The 25,686-nt window shown below is 42.3% G+C and overlaps 1 protein-coding gene across 2 annotated transcripts in view; it reads left to right on the plus strand.

Moving 5' to 3' along the window:
* shq1 (SHQ1, H/ACA ribonucleoprotein assembly factor) overlaps positions 1-25,686 on the plus strand; it is a 57,721-nt gene that overhangs the window by 15,563 nt on the left and 16,472 nt on the right. For both annotated transcript variants that reach the window (XM_050038844.1, XM_050038846.1), the window contains exons 4-10: positions 831-959; positions 1,049-1,203; positions 1,346-1,458; positions 1,546-1,643; positions 8,400-8,557; positions 9,110-9,163; positions 20,046-20,169. In XM_050038844.1, coding sequence (XP_049894801.1) covers positions 831-959; positions 1,049-1,203; positions 1,346-1,458; positions 1,546-1,643; positions 8,400-8,557; positions 9,110-9,163; positions 20,046-20,169 — 831 coding nt within the window. The remainder of the gene's footprint in view (positions 1-830; positions 960-1,048; positions 1,204-1,345; positions 1,459-1,545; positions 1,644-8,399; positions 8,558-9,109; positions 9,164-20,045; positions 20,170-25,686) is intronic.

Consider the following 25,686-nt stretch of genomic DNA (forward strand, 5'->3'; position numbering starts at 1 on the left):
ACACACCAGCACGCGCACTCACACAGCCCTCCTCATCCCTGTCACACTCATTCAGTTCCAAACATGCCATTAACTCACAGAACATAGACATTATAACAGAACATTTACTGCAGGGTCGCTACAATACATAGCCTATAACATTATCAAATCATAGCTTTAAAAAAAAAAAAAACGTCATATCTGACCAGGTCCGGCCTGGGCCCGTCAGAGGGAGGGGGGCTCCCGGTCCAACCCGGCCTGGGCCCGCGGGTCGGGCCGGGCTCAGGCTCGGGCAGAGAATCTAAGCTCTACTAAACTTCCCAGTTTTTCCTATCTATATTCTGAAGGTTTTTACATAGGGATTGGTTTATGTATCATTTATAGCCTGATTTATATACAGTAATATTCCTAATAACGTGGCAAACAATGATTTTTTTAACAGCTGTTGACAGTATGTTTTGATTTATGGAGTGGTAAAAGGAGATGTCCAAATCCCCTCTGTAAAACCTTTGACTCTAAAAGATGTCAACAAAATTAAACAAAAATGTTGTTCAGATTTCTGCTCTGTATATATGCAAATTACTGCATATTTAATCAGACAGCACTTTATTTGTATATTTAAACATAACATTTAAAAGTCTTTTAATAAAAAAATGATTGTCTTAATGTAAGTCATCAACTGGGGAAGTTTCATGGTGATATCTGTTAGTTAAAACTTAAACTCTCTGTCAACTGGTTTGTCGTTTTAGTACTAGAAATCATAGACGTCTGAATTATGTGGAGTGATGTCACTGAAAAGGAGCTCTGTAATGGTTAAAAAGCGTCCCTTGCTTCATGCCCTGTCTCGCCAGGTCTCGTCACTGTTTGGGTCCCCAAGGAAACAGCTGGAGAGCACTTTGAAGGACTTCAGATGCTGACAAGTCTCCTCGCCCCAAAAGGCTCCCGTTCAGCAAAACCACTGATAGAGGACTTAAGCACAGGTGGGTCAGATCTGTACAGCAGTTTAATTAGATTTAAATAATAATTCAATTAAGCTAGAACTTTCAATAACTTCTTCATATTTCCAAAGGATGCAGTGAAGGGGCGGTAGATGATGAAGATGAAGAAGAATTTGACTGGCAGGTGGAGCAGGAGGTGTACAAGGAGAGCTCTGAGGAGGAGCTGAGCGCCCTGCAGAAATATGGCTTTGGCAACCAGAGGTCAGGAGTGTTTGCAAGGTTACAGGTGAGGTTAAAGATCAGGATTATCACCTCATCAGTGAAGTCCGTACATCTGTTCTAAATATAATCAGAAAAAGTTGCTAAAAAGAATCATACAAAAAGTTAAGGTGACATTGCAAATTTTTTTGTTGGGATTTTCCTGACAGGAGGAACTGAGCGATGTGATTGATGTCAAGAACCCAGAGGGAACGACAGCAGCAGAGAGGAGGCAGGCCCGGCTGGACGCAGAGGCATCTGCTTTTTCTCCTGACCATTACCTGTGAGTTTATCAAAGTGAAAACCTCTGACTTCCTAAAACATCACTTTTCGTTCCGTGCTGTCTGCTAATGTCTGCGTGTTGTTTCAGGGCTGATCTGTTTGAAGATGATGAGATCAAGGGGCTGTTGAAATTTAGGCCGTGGTGGGCGAAGCTGAGTCCCTCTACAGAGCAGGAGGGAGAAGCTGGTAAGGTCATCCCTTTAAAACATTTTGAAAAATGTGATCTACAGACCTTTAAACTGATTTGTGCTGCTCAGATCAATCTAATATTTAGCTGCTTTCAAAAAACAGTAACACAAATTTTCTTCTTTTTAATAAAATGATTCCAGCGAACAGAGTTTTTACAATAAACACATCAAAGATAAGATAAAGATTCTATATAAAAACCAGACAAAATGAAATCTGTGTTTGCAGTGTGATGCGTTATACATGAGAATCATTTGAGTGTTTCAAGCAGTTAAAAGGAACCAACAAAGTAGTGACCAAAGGCTACCAGAAGGTGGCGTAAAGTTTCAAACATTGAGAGGGCAATCATGCATTGTTTGAAGTTATTTGACCAAATTAAAACACTCTTGTTTACCATTTCCACTACACCCAGCAGGACTATTCTAAAACTTCCATTGGCATTATTGTTACTTGAAATAGTTTATATGCAGAGCTCCAAACGAGAATCTGTTGGCAGGGATTTCATGCCTGCAAGGCACTCACATTGTTCTCTGACAATATATTAATCCCCAAAGGACACATGAGTCTTTTCACTGGCCTTTTCTAGAAGGAAGGTCAGCGAGAAAGCAACAGAGCTGCACTCCCTGCCAAAGTGCCTCAGGGCTCTTCAACAGGAAAAACACTTCCCATTATGAGAGATTGAACTTGGACCTTCCCTAATCACTACATCTCTCTGCTGCATGCTGACCAATTTTAACAAGAACATCTGCTGAGTTAAAATGTGACAACTCCCCCCAAAAAAGGCGAGTTTCTCTACCTTCCTGCATCTTCAGTGTCTTTTTTTTCTAAAGTCTGGGTTTCTTTTTGCAATCAGTTCCCATCCATTTCAAATCAACGGCTCATTTGCTTAGATTGAGACGTGCTGCTTGTTGGCTGCAGCCTCCCAGCCTCATTACTCCATTCAGCCTCTCGCACAGGAGCGATGGTTCACGAAGCCTCGGCACTGCGAGAGACTATTTAATTGTACCATCCGGCTCCTCTAACAGCCTGCTAATTCCCGCACTTCCACTGTTTAAGCAGGCGCGTGGCTCATAGCCACAGCTTATGTGTAGTGCATGGGTGTCGTACTCTTGAGAGAGGATTTAGATTAAACAGATAGCATTATCGCAGGAGGGAGTGCTGCTGGTTGCGTTTTCCACCAGCGTGAAGGGGCCCCGTCGCTGATGAGCAGCCATCAGTCAGCAGTGCAAAGGCCATTAGCCGCAGCCTGAAGTTTAGCCTCCAATGAATATTACTGCTCTCTGTAGCCCGGCCGGCTCCCTCGCCTAATTCTGCATTCTAAGACAGAGTGCCTCAGTCGGGAGCCCAGGCGTAGATAAATGGGCCAAATTAAACTTAATGGCTTGATTGACAGGTCGAATAGCATTAGCCTCAGCTGAGTGTGAAGAATGGCGTCGGTCAGGAGATTTAAGCGGCTCGCCAGCAAATCTGGAAAGCATGCTCATGATTTTAACTGTTTGTCGTATACTTAAAATGGCGACTACTACTCCTCCATGTGGGTCTTTAGACTTTTTCCCCCCTTTCCTTTCTGCTAAGTCTGATATATATGTCACCTGACAGATGGATGTGGACACAAGTGCTAATGAAGTAGAAACTGGCCCCTCTGTGCTCTCCAGTGTCAGGGCCAGCACACTGACAGGCCACAGCTGTCCACTGCAGGCCTGCATTTACACACGGGTCCAGGCTAAATGATCCTGACAGCTCAGTCTCTCTCTACCTGCTGCACTTTGTTATGGCTGGGTTTAGAAGTCTGACCTTTGACCGAGTCAGATAGTGCCACTACACAGAGCTTACACTTTGAGCAGACTGACTCATTAAAGCTGTAGTTGGTAACTTTTAAATAACTTTTTGTCATGTATGCTGAAACTGTCACTAAATCCACACAGTAGTACTTGAGACAGATGATCTGTGGAAAAATAATCATATTCCTCCTCCTCCTTGTAGTGCATCTGATGGCATTTCCATCAGAATCCACTGCACCTCCAGCTGTTTCCTTAGGGAGTAAGGAAGAGTAACAAGACCTGGTGAGATAGGGCAAGGGATGTTTTTGACCTTTACACCTTTAACCTTTGTTTTTAACCTTAACAGAACCCCATATAATTTGTTTTTTAATAGGCTGTATATTTCTAATACTGACAATTAACCATTTGGATAACTACAATAAATCAATCACAGTTGCAATTTTGATGCAGGATTATTCCTTTATCATTCATTAAATGTCATTTCAAGCTACAGTAGGTTAACTTTTTTAGCAAATATGTCAAAGAAAAATTTCCAACTGTGACTTTATCCTGACAGTAGTACATGAGGCAGATGATCTGTAAAGACAATCATGCTCCTCTGCCTCCTCATTTGCAAGAATCATGAAAAGTAACCTATCAGAGCCAAGGAGTCTCTGACACAGCTATCAGTCATGTCAATTACACCTCATGAACTGCGGTCAAACTGTCAAACTAGGCAGCACTGATCAGATATGAATCAAGATTCTGTCACTGCATTGCCTGTTTCTCGCCTCAGATGTTTTCAGAAACATATTTTGGTGTACTGTTTAGCTGTAAAATGAGAAAGTTTTAGGCACAGCCAAAATCAAGCACTGCCCACTGGCCAGTGCCAGCTGTCTTATTTTACAGCTAAACAGTACACAAACAGATGTGTCTGAGAACATTTGAGGTGAGAAATATGCAAGGTAGTAACGGAATCTTGATTTATTTTTGATCAGTGCTGTCTAGTTTGACAGTTTGACCGCAGTTGACAAGCAGTGATTGACATGATTGACAGCTGTGTTAGAGACTCCTTGACTGATTGGTTGTTTTTATTCAGCTGCAGTGAATTCTATGCCATTAAAAGCACTAAGAGGAGGAGGGACATTATTTTCTAATGCAGATTGTCTGTATCGTGTACTACTGTGTGGATATAGTGACATTTTCAGTAAATATGACAAGTTATTGTTATAAAAGTTACCAATTGCAGCTGTAAACATCTCGTTGATTTGATAATTGCCATGATCACAGTGTGTGCATGCACAAAATTAACCATATCTGCCATCCAGGGTCACGTGTTGACCTCTTGCATTTGTGAGATTCTGGAATGGTTTTCCAACCCTCAGCAGTATTTTGACAAAGCATATTTACACCATGCCATCAGGCCATCTGGACCTGTAGAGAGCAGCGAAGAGCCAGGCTGCCATTCCAACTGGAGGAATTAGGTCAGAAATTAATTTGCAATCAGCAGAGGCCCTCATTCACTGCGTGCTAATGCCCATTAGAAGGGATTGGCTCCAGAGAGGAGATGAATGGATGTGGTGTCGGGTAAATCTATCAAGTCTGCTAACCTCACCTCACTGGTTTGGCTGCAGAATTAATGGGTGATATACTGGCATCATGAGGCTGCTGGGTCCAACTTGCAAGAGTGTTGGTGCTCTGTTGCTTTTTAGCTTTTGTATTAAGTTGCTGTGAATATCTGTTTTTAATTGCAATCTGTGTGTATTGTGCAACATCTTTCTTCAGAACAGACGGCACTTATATCCACAGAAAATCTCCAGGATTATTCTTGTGTAAATGAAGATCCACAAAAACACTTTTAGAGACACTGTGCTATGTCAACATTTGTGTTCTAGATACATCTTTGCTCTTATATGTTATTCCTCAAGTGCCTGTGCATCCTGGCAATTTGTTTGCATATCTGTCGCTTGCATCGCTGCAAGTTAGTCTGTTAAATTTTCTCTCAATGTGTGTGTCTCGCAAATGTTTGAAGAAGCGGTTGTGCAGATGTGGGTGCACGTGCACGTGGGTCTTTGTGTCTGTCTGTGTGTGTTCTGCTCAGTCGAGGCTCTCCCGCTGCAGCTGCACTGACGAGGGACTCAGGTAGCGCCTGCAGGGAACTAAAGCCTGATGTAATGCAGCAGGAATCTCCTTCTCAGCAGTGCCAAGTTCCCACTGCAGCCAGGGAGATCATTCTGAAGCACTGCGTGTGTGAGTGTGTGTGTGTTTAGATATATATATATATATATATTGAGTGTGCCTGTGCGTGTGAGTTTGTGTATTTGTATGTGCTCTATCCAATACACAGCAGCGCTTCTTGCACATCAGGAGCTCAGTGCAGGGACTCTCCTCTCCTCTTGCAGAGAGAGGAATTGCTTTCAGCTGCTTTATAAGCTGCTGGGAGAACGAGAAAAAAACAGTTGAGTTACAGCATGTTCCTGCAGACATTCAGCACGCCTCTCAATACTGAACGAGATAGCTTAAATGGGATTGAAGTCTGTTTGTGTCGCCCCATTAGGCTTGCCACAGATCCCCATTAAGCAGATGTCTCTCTCAAAAGGCAACAGTTAGTGAATTTGCGGAGAGCAGGGAAGCAGAGGTTTTGAGATATTTTCATATGATGAAACTTAAGATTTCTAGCTGTTCAGTTGTCATACACGTCTAAATTGGATTGGCTTTACTAATTTTCCTAATTGAATGTCGGCCTATTTGGCCTATTTTCTCTCTGCTCCCCATCAACTTCTGTCATGTTGCGCTTCAGCAAGGCACTTTGCCCCCAACTGATCCAGAACAGCGGTCCATGCCGTCGCCTAACGGGTGTGAATAAGTGAAAGAGTGTGAACCTGAGGCAGAGGTTACTGGAAAATACATACAACTTTTGAAAACCTAGTTTGTTTGTGCATCCACATTGTGTGCATTGCAACACTTGTAGAAAGCCACACTGCACAGTGATTTTGGAACGGAGCCTCTATCCTGCAAGAGTGATTAAACATTTTTTCACCTTTTGCCCTGCACTTTGTTCACACTTGTTCCAAACAATGTTTTGCCAAATAGCTGGACTGTAAGCTGCTTTTTCAGAATGAAAATGACCTGCAGCTGGACAGTCGATCCCGATATATTATCATAATAATTGCATTTCATGGTCTGATAACATCTATGAGATTCGGAGAAGACGTCTGTTTCATTGCATACAGTGCTTTTTAGTTTGTGATTACACAGGCACTTCTAGATAGACATGCACACACAAACTACAAAATCCAGGCTTCCCACAGATTTTGGTGAGTTCACAGGAAATACCAGAATCTCAGTCCAGAGCGTTTAACCCTACACCATACGTCATTGTTTTCCAGAGGTGTTGTTTTCATTAAGTCACTTTAGACAGGAGGTTGGTGTTTTCAGCTTTGGATGTGAAATCACTGGCTAATTGTGGGCTGAAGGGCAAAACTGAGACAACTGTGCATTTTCAAACTTAGCCGGCTCATAAATTTCAGGCATACACATGCTGTGATCATGGCAATTATCAAATCGAGTGACATTTGAAGCTCCAGTTGGTAACTTTTCTAAAAAATAACTTTTTTCATATGTGCTGAAACAGTCACTATATCCTGACAGAAGTATGGGCAACAGATAATCTGTTCAAAAATCATGTTCATCTGCCTCCTCTAGTGCTTCTAATGGCATTTGCTGAATTGGATTGAACCCCCAGCAGACTTGTCTGAGCTGGAGATTCTGTTTGACTGCAGTAACAAAGCAAATGCTTTCTTGTAGGAATATTGGGAGTCTTTCCTTCTCCTAATACCCTAAATTCTGTTTATTTAACATGGCATAATGTTGAAAATTATTGTTCAAACAAATGTAAGGGTAGCATAGGTCATTTGGAGAATATTGGAGCTAGTATGTATGTAGCGTGTGTATAAGGAGTGTGTGGCAGAGCAAAATAGAGTGACGGCGAAGGAATGAGAGTGGAGGAGAGTTTAAGTTTAGCATTGAAGATATCAAGTGAATGTATGAAAGAGTTCACAGTTTGTGCACTAAGAAATGCTGCAGCTCCTCGAGACTAGCAGAAGTTTCCCTGTGTCTTGTCTAGCCATAGCTCCCCCAGCTGCATAACTGCTATAGATGTATTGCCACGTCTATTCAATTGCACCCACAGATGAACGATTAGTCGACAAAAATGCACAGTGTTGACTAAAGATTTTGGTAGTCGACTAGTCAGCTGTTCTGTGAAACCCTTCTCATGTTACAGCTAAACAGTACACTAAAATATGTTTCTGAAAACATCCGAGGCGAGAAATAGGCAATGCAGTCAGAGAATCTTGATTCGTATTTTATCAGTGCTGCCTAGTTTGACAGTTTGACCGCAGTTAACCAGCAGTGATTGACATGATTGACAGCTGTGTTAGAGATTCCTCAGCTCTAATTGGTTGTTTTCCTTTAGCCATGGTAGATTTCAGCAAATGCCATTAGAAGCACTAAGAGGAAGCAAAGGAACATGATTTTTTTCATAGACTACCTGTCACATGTTCTACTGTGTGGATACAGTGACAGTCTCAGCAAATATGACAGAATGTTACTTTCATAGAAGTTGCCCGCAATAGGTTTAAAAACGTTGGACACTAAACCCACCTTATTAAGCTGTTTTTATCACAGCAGTGCCATAATGAAACATTAAGCCTTTTATCTTGATAGACGGTGCTTTGAGCATGCTTAAGTGATGATGCTTTGGTGGTGTGTAGAGTCTGTAAAGTCATACACTTCCTCTGTCATTATGAGGAGCTTTTGTAGCAAACTAAAGCAGTGTAGGCAACTCCTCCTCAACCTGACCACCACCACTGCCTCTTACACCCACTGCTGGGTTCTTCTGCAGTTCAGTGTCTCAGTCCTTTAGAATATACACCAAAGACTAAGGATGATTTGAAATGAAATACTTAACTGTAAAATCTTTGTTCTCGTGCAGCTGTATCATTCACGGATGACGAGAAGGAGCAGCTGAGAAAATTCACCAACCACTCCTACCTGCTGGACAAGACGTCTCGTTACCAAGTGTGGCTCAGTCTCGTGGACATCCTGCTGGCTTATGCCTATGAAGTGCGCTCTACAGAGGGAGAGCACAACGTAAGTGAGAGCGTGTGTGTGTGTGTGTGTGTGTGTGTGTGTATGTATGTGTGAAGAGGCAGCTCCTCATGAGCAGCACTTAGCCTTGGATGACAAAGCCCTCTATCCTCAAATCCTTTAGACCCCCTTCCATTTCATTCAGAGCCTTAAGAGATTACGAGCAGATCCGAGAGCTCAGTCCAGGCCTCTTTGTGTCACTCCTCCAAGGTAGCTGCAGAATGGCAAGGTGAACGGGGCTGATTTCATTGTTAAAGACCGTTCATAGCATGTGTGAATGAAATACTAGTGATATTTGATACAGTAGAATGTTAAAATAAAGCCCAGCTATAAAAACAAAATCTACTGTGTGAACATTTTAATTCCCATACAGGAAATTATAATTTGCTGAGAGTTTAGAACAGGTCCTCGAGTTCATTTCAAAGTGTTTGTTGCCAGATTTTTACTGTGCGTCTAGATGCTTTTGTCTAAGCAGAATTCATTGTACTGTATAGTGTTGTAGTATTTCCTGTCTGTTATTGTTGAGTTTATAAGTGGTCTCCTTGTTCCCTGCAGGTAGAGTCTCCATGGACTATCAGAAAACTCAGTGGAACTCTCTGCTGGCTGGAGGTGAGTCAGTTTTAGCTCAAAGAAATGAGGTGAGCTGCAGTGAATGATTCACTCTGACAAATGTAGTTGTTTATTTAATATGCACACTAGTTAAACATAACTTTAAATGTGCCAGAGTGCTAGTGAAAGACTAGCCCTCCTCAGATTTTGCACATCAAAGTCTGTTTACAAGTCTTAAGAAAACTGTTGCACATATGAAACAAGTTGTGTAAAGCCTTTTGTGGCTCCAGAGGCAGCTGGGTGAAGTCTGATAAGTGATGTCACTTGAGGCGGTGTCCGTTGGGTCTAGAGACCACAAGTTTAAAAAAAAAGGAGGAAAAAAAAATCTGGGGCTGTGGAGTTAGACAGTGAGCTTACCAGACTTTTGCAGCCCACTGCTCATCTCTGCTTGATGCTGTCTACAGGTTACATCAGGCGCCATCAGCATAACACACCCGAATCTCTGACAGAACTGTCAGCGTTCAAGTTGCATTGTGGTTAATGTAGGTGTCAGGTTGAGACAAGGAAGAGGTAAATGTGGACGTAAACACAACAGTATTTCTGGTTCTGCTGCATCGATGTTGATCCTTTTTTTTATTTCGACAAAGTGTCCATGCGTATCCATTGTCTGATGCTAAATTAGTAGAGTACTTTTTAAATTCATGCTGCACTGTGTGGATCTGCCCCTCTTTATATCTCTGCTTTGACCTTGTTATTTTGCCGCCTCTTATTATTTTTTCCTGTTTTATCATGCAGCTGACTGGCAGCCTTAACCACTCATGCTTTTGAAAGTGTGTATGGGTAGCTAAGTGCGAGACCCATTTACAGATGGAACTGGTTTCCATCAAGTTGTAGATGTGTATTCAGAGTACATGTTGGCAGGTCATGTTGCCAACCTGCTGTGAGAGAGCTGGCACGCTGCTGCCTCTCACCAGGCAACCGCGTGTGGAGAATCAATTGCTGTTCTAATTTAGCAATTACTGAAATGAAAAAAGGACCAAATGAAGTTATTTTTCTTTCCCATCCATATTTTCAACTAGGGTTGTCACAATACTAGAATTTAAAACTTCAATACAATACTAGTATAAAAAAAACAATATTTGGTACTTCTTTCGATACCATGGCAAAGAGAAAAAAAAAAGTCCTAGGCACACAAAATATGACATATATGTTGTTGTTTTTTATTAACAACCTGCACACAGTACTGGTACATGGATGTATAAAGAAAATTGGATATGGCGTTGGAGGCATATCCCCTTCCATTCCTATGAAAGTTGCTCAGTGGTGCCGAATGGATAAAATCCAGAAAGGGTTGTGATGCTCAAAAATGTATTTATTGATTTACAGACATCTCTTTCACAATATAGGTCAATGGGAAAAAGTTTTTTTGGCCTCATGGCATCACGTGACAGGCCTGGACGTTGTAATTCCACGTTTGGCCACCATGTAAAATTAGCTTCAAAGCATGTTGCTTTTCCTGGGGGCTTGTACTGGTACAGAAAAGTCAGTTAACACACAGCCAGTTTGTGTGGTGGGTTCGTTGCGGAAGAGAATGCTGTCACAGCAACAGGTTGAGGACGAGTTGATTTTCTTCCCAGTTGTTTCATCAGTGCCGCCTTGGGATGAAAATCTACGGAAGAGGATTAGGGCCACTGTGGGGAAAAAAAAGTGAGTTCTGACTTATTCTGAGAAAAAAGTCAGAACTCACTTTTTTTTTTCCACAGTGGCCCTAATCCTCTTCTGTAAAAATCTGATTGGAGATCTGTGTTATATATCTTTGGTACTTTTGATACTAGTGATGGTAAAATTAATTCGAGATCATCTCGTTTTAAACACGTGGTATCAAAAAGGTATCAGGTATTGATACTTTCACCAATCTTAGTTTTTACTAGTCAGCACAGATAAATGCTTATTTGTCAGAAAAGGGGGCAACTATAGAGACAGATCATGGCGGGAGCAAGGCATAGTTTCCACTGAATTGTGTCCTAGTCAGACAGAAGATAAAACAAAGTTCAGACGTTTGCTCTGTATCAGTAATGCTGACATTCTCACAGAGTCAATTCTTTTCTTCTTCAAGTTCGGTTGGTGAGGAACTGCTAACATAAGTGTATCTTTTCTATAAGTAGAAAAGTTGTTTAAACAAGAAAGGACAAATCTACCCTATGCTGACATTTTGTATTTCAGACTTTGAAAGAAACTTTTTGAGAACATTGTGAGTACATTGAAGCATTATTCTTTAAAATAGCAACAGTGTGAATGTGACAAAGAATGTCAGAAGACAAAACAGTGGTACCGCCTCTTCTTTTATTACCCTCTTGTAGTTCTTAGACTTATGGTTGCCTCTGATCATGGCTCAGCAGCAGCCATTCAGCAAACTTGTTTTGACTGGCAGGTAGGTTGGATGTATTACAGGTTGGATGTGTCATAAAATGAGGAGAGAGAGTCTTGAGGTGAATATTGATGTGTGAATGTGTCTGTGCGACTTTCACACATACACACATGGTTTCACTTTGTGTAAATACATATGGTGACAGTTGCATCAATGTTTGAAGACACAGTAGAGACAGCTCCATGACTGATATCTGAAGTTAACAGTCTGGGTCCAGGCTCCATCCGTTCAGTGGGATCTACAGGGAGTTGTTAATCGCTGGACTTGGCACATTACCGGAGTCCTGTACAACAGCAGTAACAGGTGTTCCCAATTCAAAGAGAAAATGATAGGGGGGATGTGTGTGTGGTCTGTCTGCTCACAACCTGCCACTAGACAATCACTTGAGTGTGTAGGGTGTGTGAATGGCAGTAGAAATTGGAGTTTTTTGATGCTGTCTAAAATCTTAGTCGACGTCCACAATATTAGGATATTTTTAAAAAGGTTTTGTGTCAATGTGGGTTCAATTCACACTGGTATTTTCAGAAAATGTTCTTTTGCTTTTCACATTGACATGCCAGAACAGCAGGAAACAGTTAAATCTCTGCCTCTTCCTGGGGCTGATGATGGCTGCATCTAGGGCAAGTGGTTGAAAGGATACTCCATTGTGACAGACAAATAACAGTTACTGTGTTTACACCCTTACTCTGTTGTTTCCTGCTCTCCATTATCACCTATTTTTAGCATTTCTGTATAATCCAACACAGTTCAGGTGGTCTCATGGTAACATTTTTATGCCTCCACGCCAGTGACAGCCATGGTCAGAGGCATTATTTTTTTAAGGTTGTCCATCCATCCCTCCATTCATCCTACGTGGGCTCTTTGTGGAGGTTGAACTCCTCATGGTAGGATTGGCCACTTGGCTGACGAATTAGTCTGCCACAGATCCTGCGGACCCACAGAGAGTCATCAACAGCGAATCGATCACCGAGTCCAGCCTCTCGTGTCTCTTGTCCAACAAGTCATCCAGATTCTTAGCTTGTTTGACTGTGCATCCCACCCTCATAAACCCGATATCTCCAGAACACAAATTTTCTCAAAGCTGGCACAAACATCCACTTCAACTGAAGGATGAACTGATTCGATTTTGGTCGTCAAAGCTCAAAATTCACTCATGAACATGATATCTCCAGGGCTTAAAGTACTCCGGCGTGGCGCTGGATTTCAGCCTTGACGGACATTTCTAGTATTTATTTATTTATTTTTGTGGCAACAACTTGGCATAAGTTAGCATTTAACGAATCATCTTCTGATTTTCAGCGAAGCACGTGGGTAGTTCCACCAATAGTATAGTGTTATCAAACTCAGCTGGCCAATAAGAGCTGAGTGGGGAGGGTCTAAAAACAGCATGTACACACACACACACACACAGACACAGGGACAGGGACAGGGTTTCAACCATAGACTGTATAAAAATAAGGTTTCAACCCACACTACTTCCAAGCACATGTTGTTTAGGTGTCCGTAACAGCCTCATATCCAAATGAGTGTGGGTGAATGTGCAACAGAAATGCACAATTGAACTGCGCTTGAATGATTAGCTTGTGTTAGCTTGACCGCCAGCTATCGGACACTGAGAGAAAACAGCATGCCATGCAGTGTTTCCCATATATGCAGCTAGCAGTGGTGCACCGCCACTGCTGAAATATGACCGCTGCTACTGGTTTTCTTTTCTTAGTTATTATTTGGCGCTACCGACGCTTCATATCCAGGTCAATTCACACACTTGTGAGTAAAGCATATAAGAGGAGAGGAAAGGGCTCCGTCTTATCTTTTCATAAACTAAAGTCATATTATTTTGCGCGACGGACGCTTCATATAATAACATAATAATATACTATTTATCGTGTTATGCCATCGTGTCATTTCTGTCTCTACATGGTCACGCGTTGACAATTCTCCTCTGCTCTCTGTATCGCGCACGGCGGAGTTACGCCACACACACAGGTGAGCACGCTAGAGTGTGGCTCGGGCCGCATTTTCCTGAACAAACCAGACCCGAGCACAGCGCAGTTTGTCAGCTGACATAGTTATTGTTATGGACAGTGTGTAAATAACCATCAACAGACTGCTGTTACGCACAGACAGACACGCTGCTCGCACAGCAGCGCAGCACGGCACTCATTTGGTCCTGAGCTTGTGTTGCGTTCAGGTGTTGTCACGTAAATAACAACTTCCAGCACTTAAATAGGTCATAGCACAAAACAGCAGCATGTCAAGTGACTTTTTACTTTCATTATGTTCAATAAAATTGTATGTTCCTAAATCTTGAGACACCTCATATGTAAGCTAGACAGACATTTCACCTGCTCATACTGTACACACATGTACTGTATGTACTTAGTCCTAAAGAGCCCTTCTGGTGCCAGTAGATACATAGAAACATCCCAGCAGGCTGTGCTTTGCAAGCATACAAAAAAGTTTCACATGAAATTATTTTCCTGCGTGTGCTTCACCTCCGCTGCTACAACTCCATCCTAGGGGAAACACTATTGTGTGCGTTTTGTGCAACAAGTGGATGTGGTAGTCTACTGGTAGAGTAGAGAGAGAGCTAAGTAGCGTTTAAGTAGAGTAGAGCAGGGCAGAGAGATGGAGGCAAAATATATTAAACCTGGTGTTAATACAGCAGAACTGGAGAGAGGGGTGAAAAATAAAAATAAATGGAGGTGGGCATGGCTCGAGGAGGGCGCAAAATTATAGTCGTCCTCTTCCGAGGACGATTGACAGAGATTGCTGCTGTGCAAAAGATGTACACTGCAACCTCACAAAGCATGTTTTTGGCCATAACTCAAGAATTCATCTGCAAATTATGGCACAATTTCACACAAATATCCAATTATGAAGTGATGACATTTAATATCCAAAAGCTCAAAGGTCATTATCACTGTTCCATCATAATGTTCTGCAAAAACACTTTTCTGGCCATTATTCAATGCCGTAACTCAGGAACAGAAGGGGAGACATTTCGTTAAATACTGAATAGATGACACTAATCTTGGGTGCCCACCTTGGAATTGTGCTGATTGTAGATCATCTGTGCTGCTGGGTTGAAGATGTGTGTTAGGCATCCATGTTTTAGAATATGTAGCTAATTCCATATTTGAGGCATTGTCAGTTGTCATGGCTACATATGAGTCTTGACAGACATGGATGTAAATTGCAACCGCAACTTTACTGATTGCCGAGGGCACACAACTGCGAGGCTGTAATACCAGCTCTTCACGTTTTTTAGATGACTACACAAGTATCCATTTCATCTGTTAACCATTGATCCTTGATTAAATTGATAAAATCACAGGTTTATTCCTCAGTGTTAAAAAAATCGATACAGATCCATTTTTGCTTCTGGGGTCTGTTCCAAGAACCTGCTTTACTGAGTAATCTGGATCAGTTTGCTGAGTAAAACCTGACCTGGAACAGCTCGTTACCTTAGACTTCGTTTCAGACGTAAGGAGGTTTCACATTTTACTCAACAGAGTTATCCAGATTACTCAGTATAGCGGGTTCTTGAAACAGTGTCCTGTATCGTGAGAACAATATCTCAACGTACAAAATGATTGCTTAAAGAGATATTGCCGAGATATGGCTTCTTAACATTACTGTGATATAGTATGTTTTCAGGTATAGTTTTGTAATATTTTGGAGTGTTTCAAATTTCTGCACTATAGGAGGCTCAGTGTGGAGGTCGGATTGTTGAGGAAACCATGCATTTGCAATAATGTGGGCATTGCCTTAGGAAGCGATAGCCCCTAATCAACACATTAGGGCAAATAAACCTGATAAAGCCCCTCTTCAGAGCTGTGTCCTGTCAACACAAACATACTGATTACATGTAGATGTAGTTCCTATAAATTGTAGATCACGCCTGACCTCACAATGCCTCTAATATAAAGCTGGATTTAAAGTTGATGTAAGGAGTTAATGGGAGGCCCACCATACATTACCTAAGGTGCATGTTTTGATTTTTAGTTCAGCAATGGATTTCAAATGCTGATGGCACCCTGGCTAGACTAGATGGGTGAACCATATGTAGTCCTGCTATACGTATGTGTTTAACTGTACAGGAGGTGTGTGTGTGTGTGTGTGTGTGTGTGTGTCCCATTATGTATTGGCATTTAATTACTGACATGCCCTACAGAAAAATGTGTGTGAATGCTGACAGCTGAAATAGAGTTTTGAAGTGGGGTCGTATGAGGTACTTAAATAATATTAAATAATATTTAAGTACACTGATTATATTATAATCAGTGTATTGCCTTCAGTAGATGGCAGTCGAGGCACCCCCAGTGTGGATAGCAGGCAGGAGTCCCACCAGGGATGCTCAGCAGTACATTTCTGTGGATGGGGGTTGATATCAAAATGTTCATAGCCACCTTAAAAGAGGCATACCTAATAAAATCAATATCAGTCCAAGTGGATGCTATATTTAAGATTTTTTTCACCTCACCATCAGACAGCCCTTTTCTTTGGCACTACATTTTCTCAACCGTAAAACCTCTGCATTACTGTGCCGCCACGGCTACGCTCTGTATTACTCCACAGCTCAGCTGTTTGGGTCACAAAGTGCTGTTGCGAGATCAGATGGAAAAGAAATTTACTTTTGTAAATTACCAGTATTTCAAACATGGCTCATGCTTGTGTTTTTTCAGGCTGTTGAAACAAAAAAAAAAGCCCCACTCACCACATACATTTCACTGTATTCTGTTAATTGACATTGATCTTCGACATCTGTGGCTAGTTGCAGTCAATTTGGACATCATCTCTATTCTCTCTGTTATTCCAGCTTAGTTTGCCTCTACAAGCAGCCAACACTAATATATTGATTAGGTAAACATAGCCCATGAAACTTTGGTTGTCTAATAATCAGTCATCATACAATAACATGTACTGAGAGCCAAGAACATTGAAGACAATTTCTCATAAGCCCCGTCTGGTCTGGGACATTTTTTACAATTTATCTTTGAAAAATAAAATAAGGTCCACAAGACACTGGCGTTCAGTAAGACAGGGATATCTGAATGGTTGGTGATGCAGAGGTTGCAGACTGTATCTAAAGTGCTGGCATCCTCTGATTCAGAAAGATCCTGAAGTTGTGTTTCAAGTCCCACTCATGGCAGCAGTAGCTCTTTGGGTCCGTCGGCATCATTTACAGTACACACATCTGCACCACCAGGTAACTTGTGGTCTTTCTTGGGCTCCAGTTTCCACAGAGATTGCTCCCCGTACATTCTCCCTCTGTAAAAGTTCTTCTTCTCTATACTTTGGTTCGTAAAGGTTTTTCCATCTCCATAGTGAATGTCACTTCATCGTCGCTGTCATGATCACTCATTTTGACTTGTTTTTGTTGTCTCTTTCATAAACTGCTGACCGTCTGACCCAAACAGCTGAGCTGTGGAGTAATACAGTACCCGGCAGTGGTGGCACAGTAATAATGAAGTTTAACAGTTGAGAAAATGTAGTGCCACAGAAACGGGCTGTCTGAAGACGAGGTAAAGCGGTGAAAAAAATCTTCAATATAGCGTCCACTTAGAGTGATATTGATTGTTAGATGAGCCTCTTTTAAGGTGGCTAAAATACACTTTGATATCAACCCCCATCCACAGCGGTGTATTGTTGAACTTCTGTGGTAGGACCCGTGCCTGCTATTCCAAACTGGGTGTGCGCCGACTGCCATCGACTGAAGGTAATACACTGATTATAGATAAGTACCTCATACAACCCCCTTAAAAAATCTCAAACTCCAGGGCATAAGATTTTGACATTTGAATGGTGTCTGTAGCTGAAAGTATGCAGAAGTAATGGTTGATTGAAAAACATGTGGGGGAAGTGTAATTCCTCGTTAGGTGCTGGACACGCACACATGGTCACCATTTGTGATCAGATCATTGTGATTATAAACAAGCTGATGAGGCTGCTTGGAGGAGTTTGGTTGCGCAGACCTTGACCACAGTTTGAGAGTTTGTAGTTTTCCCTGCTGTGGTGACAGTGGAGTTGAGAACAGTCTCCACCTGCCTGGCAACCCTTTACTACTCGTCAGTCAGTCAGCAGAGCTGTCAGCTCCTATTGACAGGCCACCTCACTCAATCCCCGACTCCCTGCCTCCTCCTCCTCCTCTTTCCTTCACCTTGTGATCTACAATAGATTCCTCTCTGTCTTTGACTGCCTGTCTGTCTGTGTGTCACCGCTGAAATCAGCTCTGCTTCCTCACTTCGTGCTTCCTCTCTGTTATCTCTTTTTCACACTCTCGCTGTCTATCTCTCCCCTCTCGCTTATGCCTTACATTCGCTTTCCCCCTATTACCTTATCCCACCCCATCCCCGCTCCCCCTCCTCCCTCCATCTGCTGCATGTTTATGTGTCCTCAGTCGACTGCGCTGGTGCAACTGTGAGTCCCCTTCCCCTCCCCCCCTGCAGCAGCAGACCTTATTTACACTCCTGCTAAACAAGCCCAAGGGAGAGCATGATCCCGGATGACACGCACTCAGCTCGCAACACATCCTTAACAAGCCATAAAGAAAAGAAGAGAAAGACACATGAGATAAAAATCTCTGCTTCTGTCTCCGGGCTGTGTGTCCATGAGTGCAGAGAAAATCTTGAGAGTGAAGGCAGTGATTAAAGGGAAGCAGCAATTAACAGGCCAGGGCTGCAGAGGTGTTTAAGAGTTGTGAGCCCCTATTTTGCCAGCTCAATAAATGAGGAGTTGTTAGGAGTAATTAGTGCTCCAGCGACTGCAATGCACACCAATGGGAGCCAGTCTGAGGCCTTGTGCACACACACAGACACGGGCAAGGGCGTAGGTTTTGTTTCAATGCCGAGGAGGGGGGCACATATGAAATGGGGGGTCAGGGTCCCCCAACAGAGAGACACTTTATTTCCTGAATTCTGGTGATTTTTTTTTATGCACCAATTGGTGGTGGTGGTCTTTAATTTTGTCAGAACAAAAATCATCTGCCACTTAAATGTTTTTGGGGGGGGACAAATGCACATGTTCTAAATGTTGCAGGGGATGTGTCTCCTGTGTCCCGGCTGAAATCATAATATATCTATGTACACAGGCATTTTGTGTTTTGGCCCTCTGTCCACACACCAGCTGTGTTTTAAGTCACTGAGAATGGATATTTTGCAGAACTCTGTCCATGTCAAGATTTTCAGAAATTTTGTTTTCAGTGTTGACATAAAGACCGGGGAAAAAAACTTTTTGGCTTGAGACTTGAGTGTGAGCCTTTTTCTCCTTTAGGAGGCATCACAAATAAGGCGACATTTGGTGTAATAGCGTACATGAGAGATAGTGCTGGGTTTAACCCAACTAACAGGACTTGAGGAACAGAGGCTCAGAATTTGCTACAGAGGTTACTGATCGATGTAGCCTTCTGGTGATAGCTTTTCTTAAGGCTTCTGATTGAGCTTTTTTTTATGCCTCTACGCTGATGATAGCCATGGCCGGAGGCATTATTTTTTCCAGTTGTCTGTGTGTACGTACATCTGTTTGTCCATCCCATTCAGATTTTGATGGTCAAAGGTCAAGGTCACTGGGACCTGGTCTGTCTCATTCTTGTGAGCGCAATATCTCAAGAGGGCCTGTAGGGAGTTTCCTCAAATGTGGCACGAACGTCCACAACTATGAACTGATTTAGACTTTGGTGTTCAAAGGTTACTGTGACCTCAAAGAAACATGTTTTTGGCATAACGTAGGAATTCGAAAACTAATTATGACCATATTTCACAAAAATGTGTAACAGGATAAAATGATGAAGTGATGACATTTTGTATCCAAAATCTCAAAGGTCAATTTCACTGGGACATCATAATATAATTTATCTTTAAACTTTTCTGGCCATCATTCAATGCCATAACTCAGGAACAGAAGGGGAGACATTTAGTCAGATACTGTCCATCTTGAAACTGTGCTAACTGTATAGATCTTCTGTGCTGCTGGGTTGAAGATGTGTGTGAAGCATCCATGTTTTAGAATTTGTAGTTTCTTTGCAGCAACACCCATATTTGAAGCATTGTCAACTGTCATGGCTACATAAGAGTCTGGACAGACAGACATGGATGTAAATTGCAACTTGACTGGTTCTTGGAGGCACACATCTGTTTAGTAGGAATTCTATTTTCATCTTTGCGTGGCTTTAGGGTTACGGTTATACCGCTGCCTGTTGGGTTAGCATGCTTTTGACAGTGCTTCAATTGTGTTTGGAATTTTTGTTTGGATGTGGATTTTGTTATAGCAGTGCTTGTGTGGATGGAAATTTTTTTTAGAACAAAGAAGGGGAAAATCCCAGTTAACCAAATTATCCATGTCTGTGCAGACTGGCCTTAAGAAAAGGAGAAGATGAAAAACTCTTGGTCTGAAATATATGGCTAAACCGAACCTTTATTGTCAGTTGCATCTTCATTTCCTTCTCTTATTGAATAAAACATGGTCTGTTTTGTGCTGGATAGCTTTCTGAGTTGTACGTTCTCTGTTTTGCAGACATACAGCTCCTTGCAAGATGTCCTGGTGTCATTTGGACGGAGGGTTTTGTGCTACCCACTTTACAGACACTTTGGTATGGTCTCTGCGGCCATTCATGACACAACTAAGATTCTGCAGTCAGGTGAGTCGCCGAGAAGAACCCCCCACACACAAACACACACATTGTGAGTGAAGCTGCTAGAAGGACATCTTGACTTTGCAGCAGTATGCTTTTGTGGTACATTGTTGAGTAGAAGCAGCCTGCTGGACAGACAGAATTTGGAGAAAATTGTTCATGAGCATACTGTGTGTTTGAAAGTAATATTCCTCCAGCTAAGCAGGAGAGCAGCCCCACTCCCACCTCCTCGGGGAGAGAAATGTGGATTTGTCGAGAACAGACTGTTGACTTTGATATCTCAAAGCCCAGAGTAATCTTTAAATCAAAAGTCCCCACGGACAGATGAAACTCTGCAGTGTAAACACACTCAGGATGTGTGAGGGCTGAGATTATCCAGCTTGTGATGACTTTAACGCCGGTAAATGACAGCAAATTAAAGGCCTTTTAAGCTCCAGATTAGCATTTCCGTGCCTCATTAAGTAGGAAGATGAGTTGATCGGGAGAGCCAGGGAAACAGCAGTTGGAGTCACTCTTACCCATCACCTTCTGTCTCTTAGCTCGGAAAACATTTTTATCACATTCTCATGTTGAGCCTTGAAATCATACATCATTGTTTTGTTTTGTTTGTTTTTTGTTTTCCAAAAACAGCCAACCGACAAGACGCTCTGTCTCTCATTTGTGTCAATTTATTAAGGGGAAAAAAGCAAATTATTTCACTATTGTTTTTCACTCACGACTCATAACCCTCTTTATTTGCAAGCATTAGGGAAGTCTGAGTAATAGAGCTTTTCCTTAATGAACTGTAACACTACAGTAATTCAGCCCGGCGTGTGTCTGAGGGTGTGTTTGCTCCCAGCGTTACTCTACACACTAATTAATTTGTCAGGATAAAGCGAATGGAAATGCACGCTCCATTTTTGAAGCACTTCATTTAAGTGGCCATGAAAGCAAACATTCATAGGTATTAGCAAAACAAACCCATTAACGGCAGCGCACAGGTTACGGCCTCCGAGGAAATGTTATCCGGGGGTAAATATTTGAACAGCCCTCAGGAAGCAGGTGGAGGAGCTCCTTGAGAATAACTTGCCACACTGCCGAAGTGGCTGTTACTTAAGAGCTACTGGGCAGGTACAGAGGAGCAGAGGGGCCCTGGAGTTAAGAAGTGTGGACGAAGACCTCTGGGTCGTGTTGCTGTCATGTTTGCACTGACGGGACAAAACATGGAATGTCAGATGTGGTCCTTAGTTACAGATCCATTCACCATGCATCTCTGCTCAAATTCATTCAGGCACATTTAGCATTGGTCATGCAATTTCTTCTGGAATTCTGAGAGGGCAGGGAAAGTTTGGGAATTGAATTATAGGTCAAATAAGCACTCTGACCTAGTTATGGAAAATCAAGGAAGAGTGATTAAATTTTACAACCAGAGCNTGTGTGTGTGTGTGTGTGTGTGTGTGTGTGTGTGTGTGTGTGTGTGTGTGTGTGTGTGTGTGTGTGTGTGTGTATGAGAGAGAGACAGAGGAAAAAAAGGAAAAGTATGAATGAAAGGGAAAGTTACAGAAGAAAGTTGCTGATATTAAATGGTACATTATGTGCATTCATTTAAACCACATGTGCCGAACTAGACAATTAAGCTGCACTGCAGTAGATTTAAATGTCACTGGGCACTGCTGTCATGGCTGAATTGCCCTGGTACATTAGACCTAGCACCGGATGAGGAAGTGCCTCTTTTGCCTTTAATGCAAATTATCATCATCGTCATCATCATCATCATCAGTGGCAAAACCAGACAAATGCAGAACTCGTTCTGCTCCTTTTCCTGACTTCCAAAAGCAGCCTCCGTCTTGCTCTCAGAAGCTGAAAAGTGAGAAGAGAGAATATGATTCTCATTATTTCATCTGAGCCAAGAAGCTGTCACATTTCTGGAAGTTACTATCACCTATATTATTTATTTTATCAATGGAACCACAAGCCCAGGCAGTAAGTCCGTTTTTAGTCATTAAATCAAAAAGATTATATTCTACTCATCAATTTCTCTCTTTGCAGATGACGTACTTTTATTCAGAGGTACAACAGTCCTTCCTTGGTATTTAATACCGTTTCCTTTCTTTGAAGTTAAAGAATCAACTGGGCGCTGGTATAAACCACAATATTCCCAAAGTTCCTCATTTCATATATCTTGGAAAAGGTATTGATTCCTCTTAAGAGCAAACTGTAAGAAAGAATTGAGCTTAAATAATGGGCACTGTTCAAAGACATCTGTATAGAGTGTGACCTATCCAATTCCCTATCTTTACAACAGTGCAATAGAAAGGGGAGTTGTAAATTCAGACCCTTTGAAACAGAAGATATTTGGTGTAATACTAAAAAATGTCATCAGTGGGGGTCCAAGTGACACGAGACACATCTCATATTATGTAGTTGTTTACATAATATAACAAAGATTCCAATCTAGATGAACATTGATGTTGATGCCCTCATTTCTTTTGGGAATAAAGTCATTTGACTTTGCTGCCTCTGCAGTTTTTTGGAATTTCTGCATTCCTGTGGAGAACACACAGCAGACATTGTGTTTTGGTCCACTTCACACCCACTACTACATTGCACTATGCAAGCCTGCTCACACAGCAGCTATGAAGGAATTACTGTTGTACATTTGAATTGCACATTCTTCCCCACTCATTGGATAACCTGCCCTTGCCTAATTAACATGCCTTGCTCACTTCTTTTGGGCATCTCACCAAGAATATCAGTGTTGAACTGAGAGCAACCCTTCCCTCTGATTTCATACAAACTCATGAATCTTCCCCGTGAAAAATAAGTCAGATCTTGGAAGCCAGTTTGTTTTTGCCTGACACGATCCAAGTCTTGAATTTGAGGGCAGAGTTCCCTGCATACGATCCCATTCTTAAATGAGAACCAAATGTTTGTGTAAGGTTTTCCTCACTGCGAGTGCGCTGTTTATTTTGATTGGGTTGGAATGTCTCTGGACAATGCCAACCAGCTTCACAGCGGTGGATAGGAGCATTTTCTCTTGCCCTCAGTGGATCGTTGGCCACATCATAAGGCTATTTATACGCCCGATTGGAGGGAGAAGTGCTGTGGCAGTTTGGCTTGTTGTATGCTTCAGGGAAAAGTCATTTGTCAGAATAACAAATGGAGATTCTATGTGGTGCATTTGTGGTGTTGAAAGCTGCAGTGTGCTAGCTAAAGTGATCTTGGAACATGTTTCCAAAGTGCAGGTGTTGACCATAAACCATGTCATATACATCGTAACAGAAAGCTCCCACCATTGAATTGATAAATATGTTTGATAGTTTACAGACTTTGGTTAGCAGATGGTTTATTTATTTCATGATTAAGTTTGAGTTATTGATTGCATACTGCATTACATGCTGAAAGGAATGCACAAGGAATCCTGTGCACATAAAATCCACATTGACTTAAGACAGTGGAAATTGAGTAAAATAAAGATCCTATTTAAGTCTGCTTTAAAACAGTTTGGTTCCTTTTGCTTTTTTAAGTGTTAATGTTAATAACTGAAAGCAATGATTAAATACTTACTGTTCCTATCCAGCTCCATAAAACACTTTTCTGGCTATTACTCAGCGCCATAACTCAGGAACAGAAGGGGAGACATTTGGTCAAAAACTGAATTGGTGACACTAATCTTGGGTGCCCACCTTGAAACTGTGCTGATCGTATAGATCCTCTGTGCTGCTGGGTTGAAGATGTGTGTGCGAAGCATCCATGTTTTCACAGACATGGATAGAAACTGTAACTGTGCATTCACACCAAAAGCGTCATGAGCGTCATAAGCGGCCGGCAGCCATTCATTTTCAATGTACGCTTGCTACGAAGGGTGTCTGGAGCGTCGGCGGCAGCGAGCAGCGAGATGCCAGCAACCGGAGCGTCACTGTGAAGTTGAGAGAAGCTCAACTTTATGCAAATGAGCAGCGACGCCGCCGGAGGAGCAGCAAGCAGCAGCCAATTGCAGACCGTGATATTCCCCGTGGAGTAGCCGGGTTCGCAGGACTTGATGGACCCAGATGGCCCGACGGTACCGAGCCCTGCGTTTCCTCAGCAAATACACCGCTGCAATACAAAACAGGCTTCCCAAAGTGCAATCCATGGTGAAAGAGGAAGCGGAAGATGTACATGCTATATATATATATATATATATATAGACACACTTTTTCCCTCCAAAGAGCTCCCACTTATTTACCACCAACCCAATAAGTTCCCGCTTATTATTTACAACCAATTACATTTCTCTTGGTCCTACGAGTCATCCTGTGCACAGCTGATCAGCTGAACACATCGCAGCTTGAAAGCTAATATATTATACTATACAGTGTTGTGTAATTCTGGTGTGGGTGTGTGGGTGTGTGTGTGTGTGTGTGTGTGAACAATACCTTATAACCCAGTGTTTCCCATACATTAACTTATTTAATCTCTCTGTGTTTATCAGACCAAAAATGAGGCAAGAAGTAGCTAGTTAGCCCCCCCACAGTTCGTTCACCTCGCTCACTTCCGCTGTAGACTGCTCCACGAGGAGGAGAGTGGGCAGCAGCTCTGCAAACGCACATTCGGTCAGGCAGCTTGAATTCAGCCTACGCAGACCCCCCAGCACTGAGCGTCACAGCGGGCTGGTGGCCGGCAACAGCACCTGGTCTAACCTGTGTAGTGGCAGCAACAGAAAGTTTGCTGACCTGCAAGAAGTCGGGGCTGCCTATGAGGTTTGCGCTGGCTGGACTCAGGTATTGTAGCCAATGACTGGGGGCCCATCTCTGGAGCTGCTACCCTCAGCCTCCCAGCGCGGTGGTCTTCAGCAGCGGGGAGTGAGGCAGAGGACACACTGTGATTTGATGCTGTAGCTAAAGTTAGCTACATAAATGGGAAGTTGAAGTGGCAGATGTAAACTAGTAGCAACATTTTCTCTCCATCTCTCAAACGCTTTGCTGGAATTGACGCTTGTTTGATTTTTATTGTCAAGCTCTCTTTCAGACTGTTTTGAGAAGTCTGTCTCCCTTTTTTGGGTTGCTTTGCAGTGAGGCAGTTGTTGCCAGTGCTGGAATAGCAACTTTCTCTGCAGGATTCTCTGTCACTGGGACAGGCTTTCACCATCTGAAGGGACATGCATGCACATTTGCATTTGTAGAACAGCCAATAGGAATGCCCTCTCTTTGAAATGACCTGTGATTGGCCAAATCCTGAAAACAGAGCCACGCGGAGGTGCAGAAGTCTGGTTGTCTCTCAGTCCACCTGAATTACTCTACACTTAAAAGTTTGTGACAGGATTTTTTTTGCATGACCAAATGAAACTGCCTACAACAGCTTTAAGGTATCACTTCACCCACATCCCCAAAGAGCAAATTTTTCCTAACAACCATGTATGTGGTATCTAACTATGCAGATAGTTGAGGTTTTATGTGCTAAGGTTTTAAGATATTCATTTTGATTTGTGCTTCCCCAACCCAATCCTATAGTGGTGACTGGAATCTTGTTTATGGTGCTCAAAGCAACAAAAAATTGAGTTTC

Source organism: Epinephelus moara, chromosome 24 (assembly GCF_006386435.1).
Source record: "Epinephelus moara isolate mb chromosome 24, YSFRI_EMoa_1.0, whole genome shotgun sequence".
NCBI classification, from domain to species: domain Eukaryota; kingdom Metazoa; phylum Chordata; class Actinopteri; order Perciformes; family Serranidae; genus Epinephelus; species Epinephelus moara.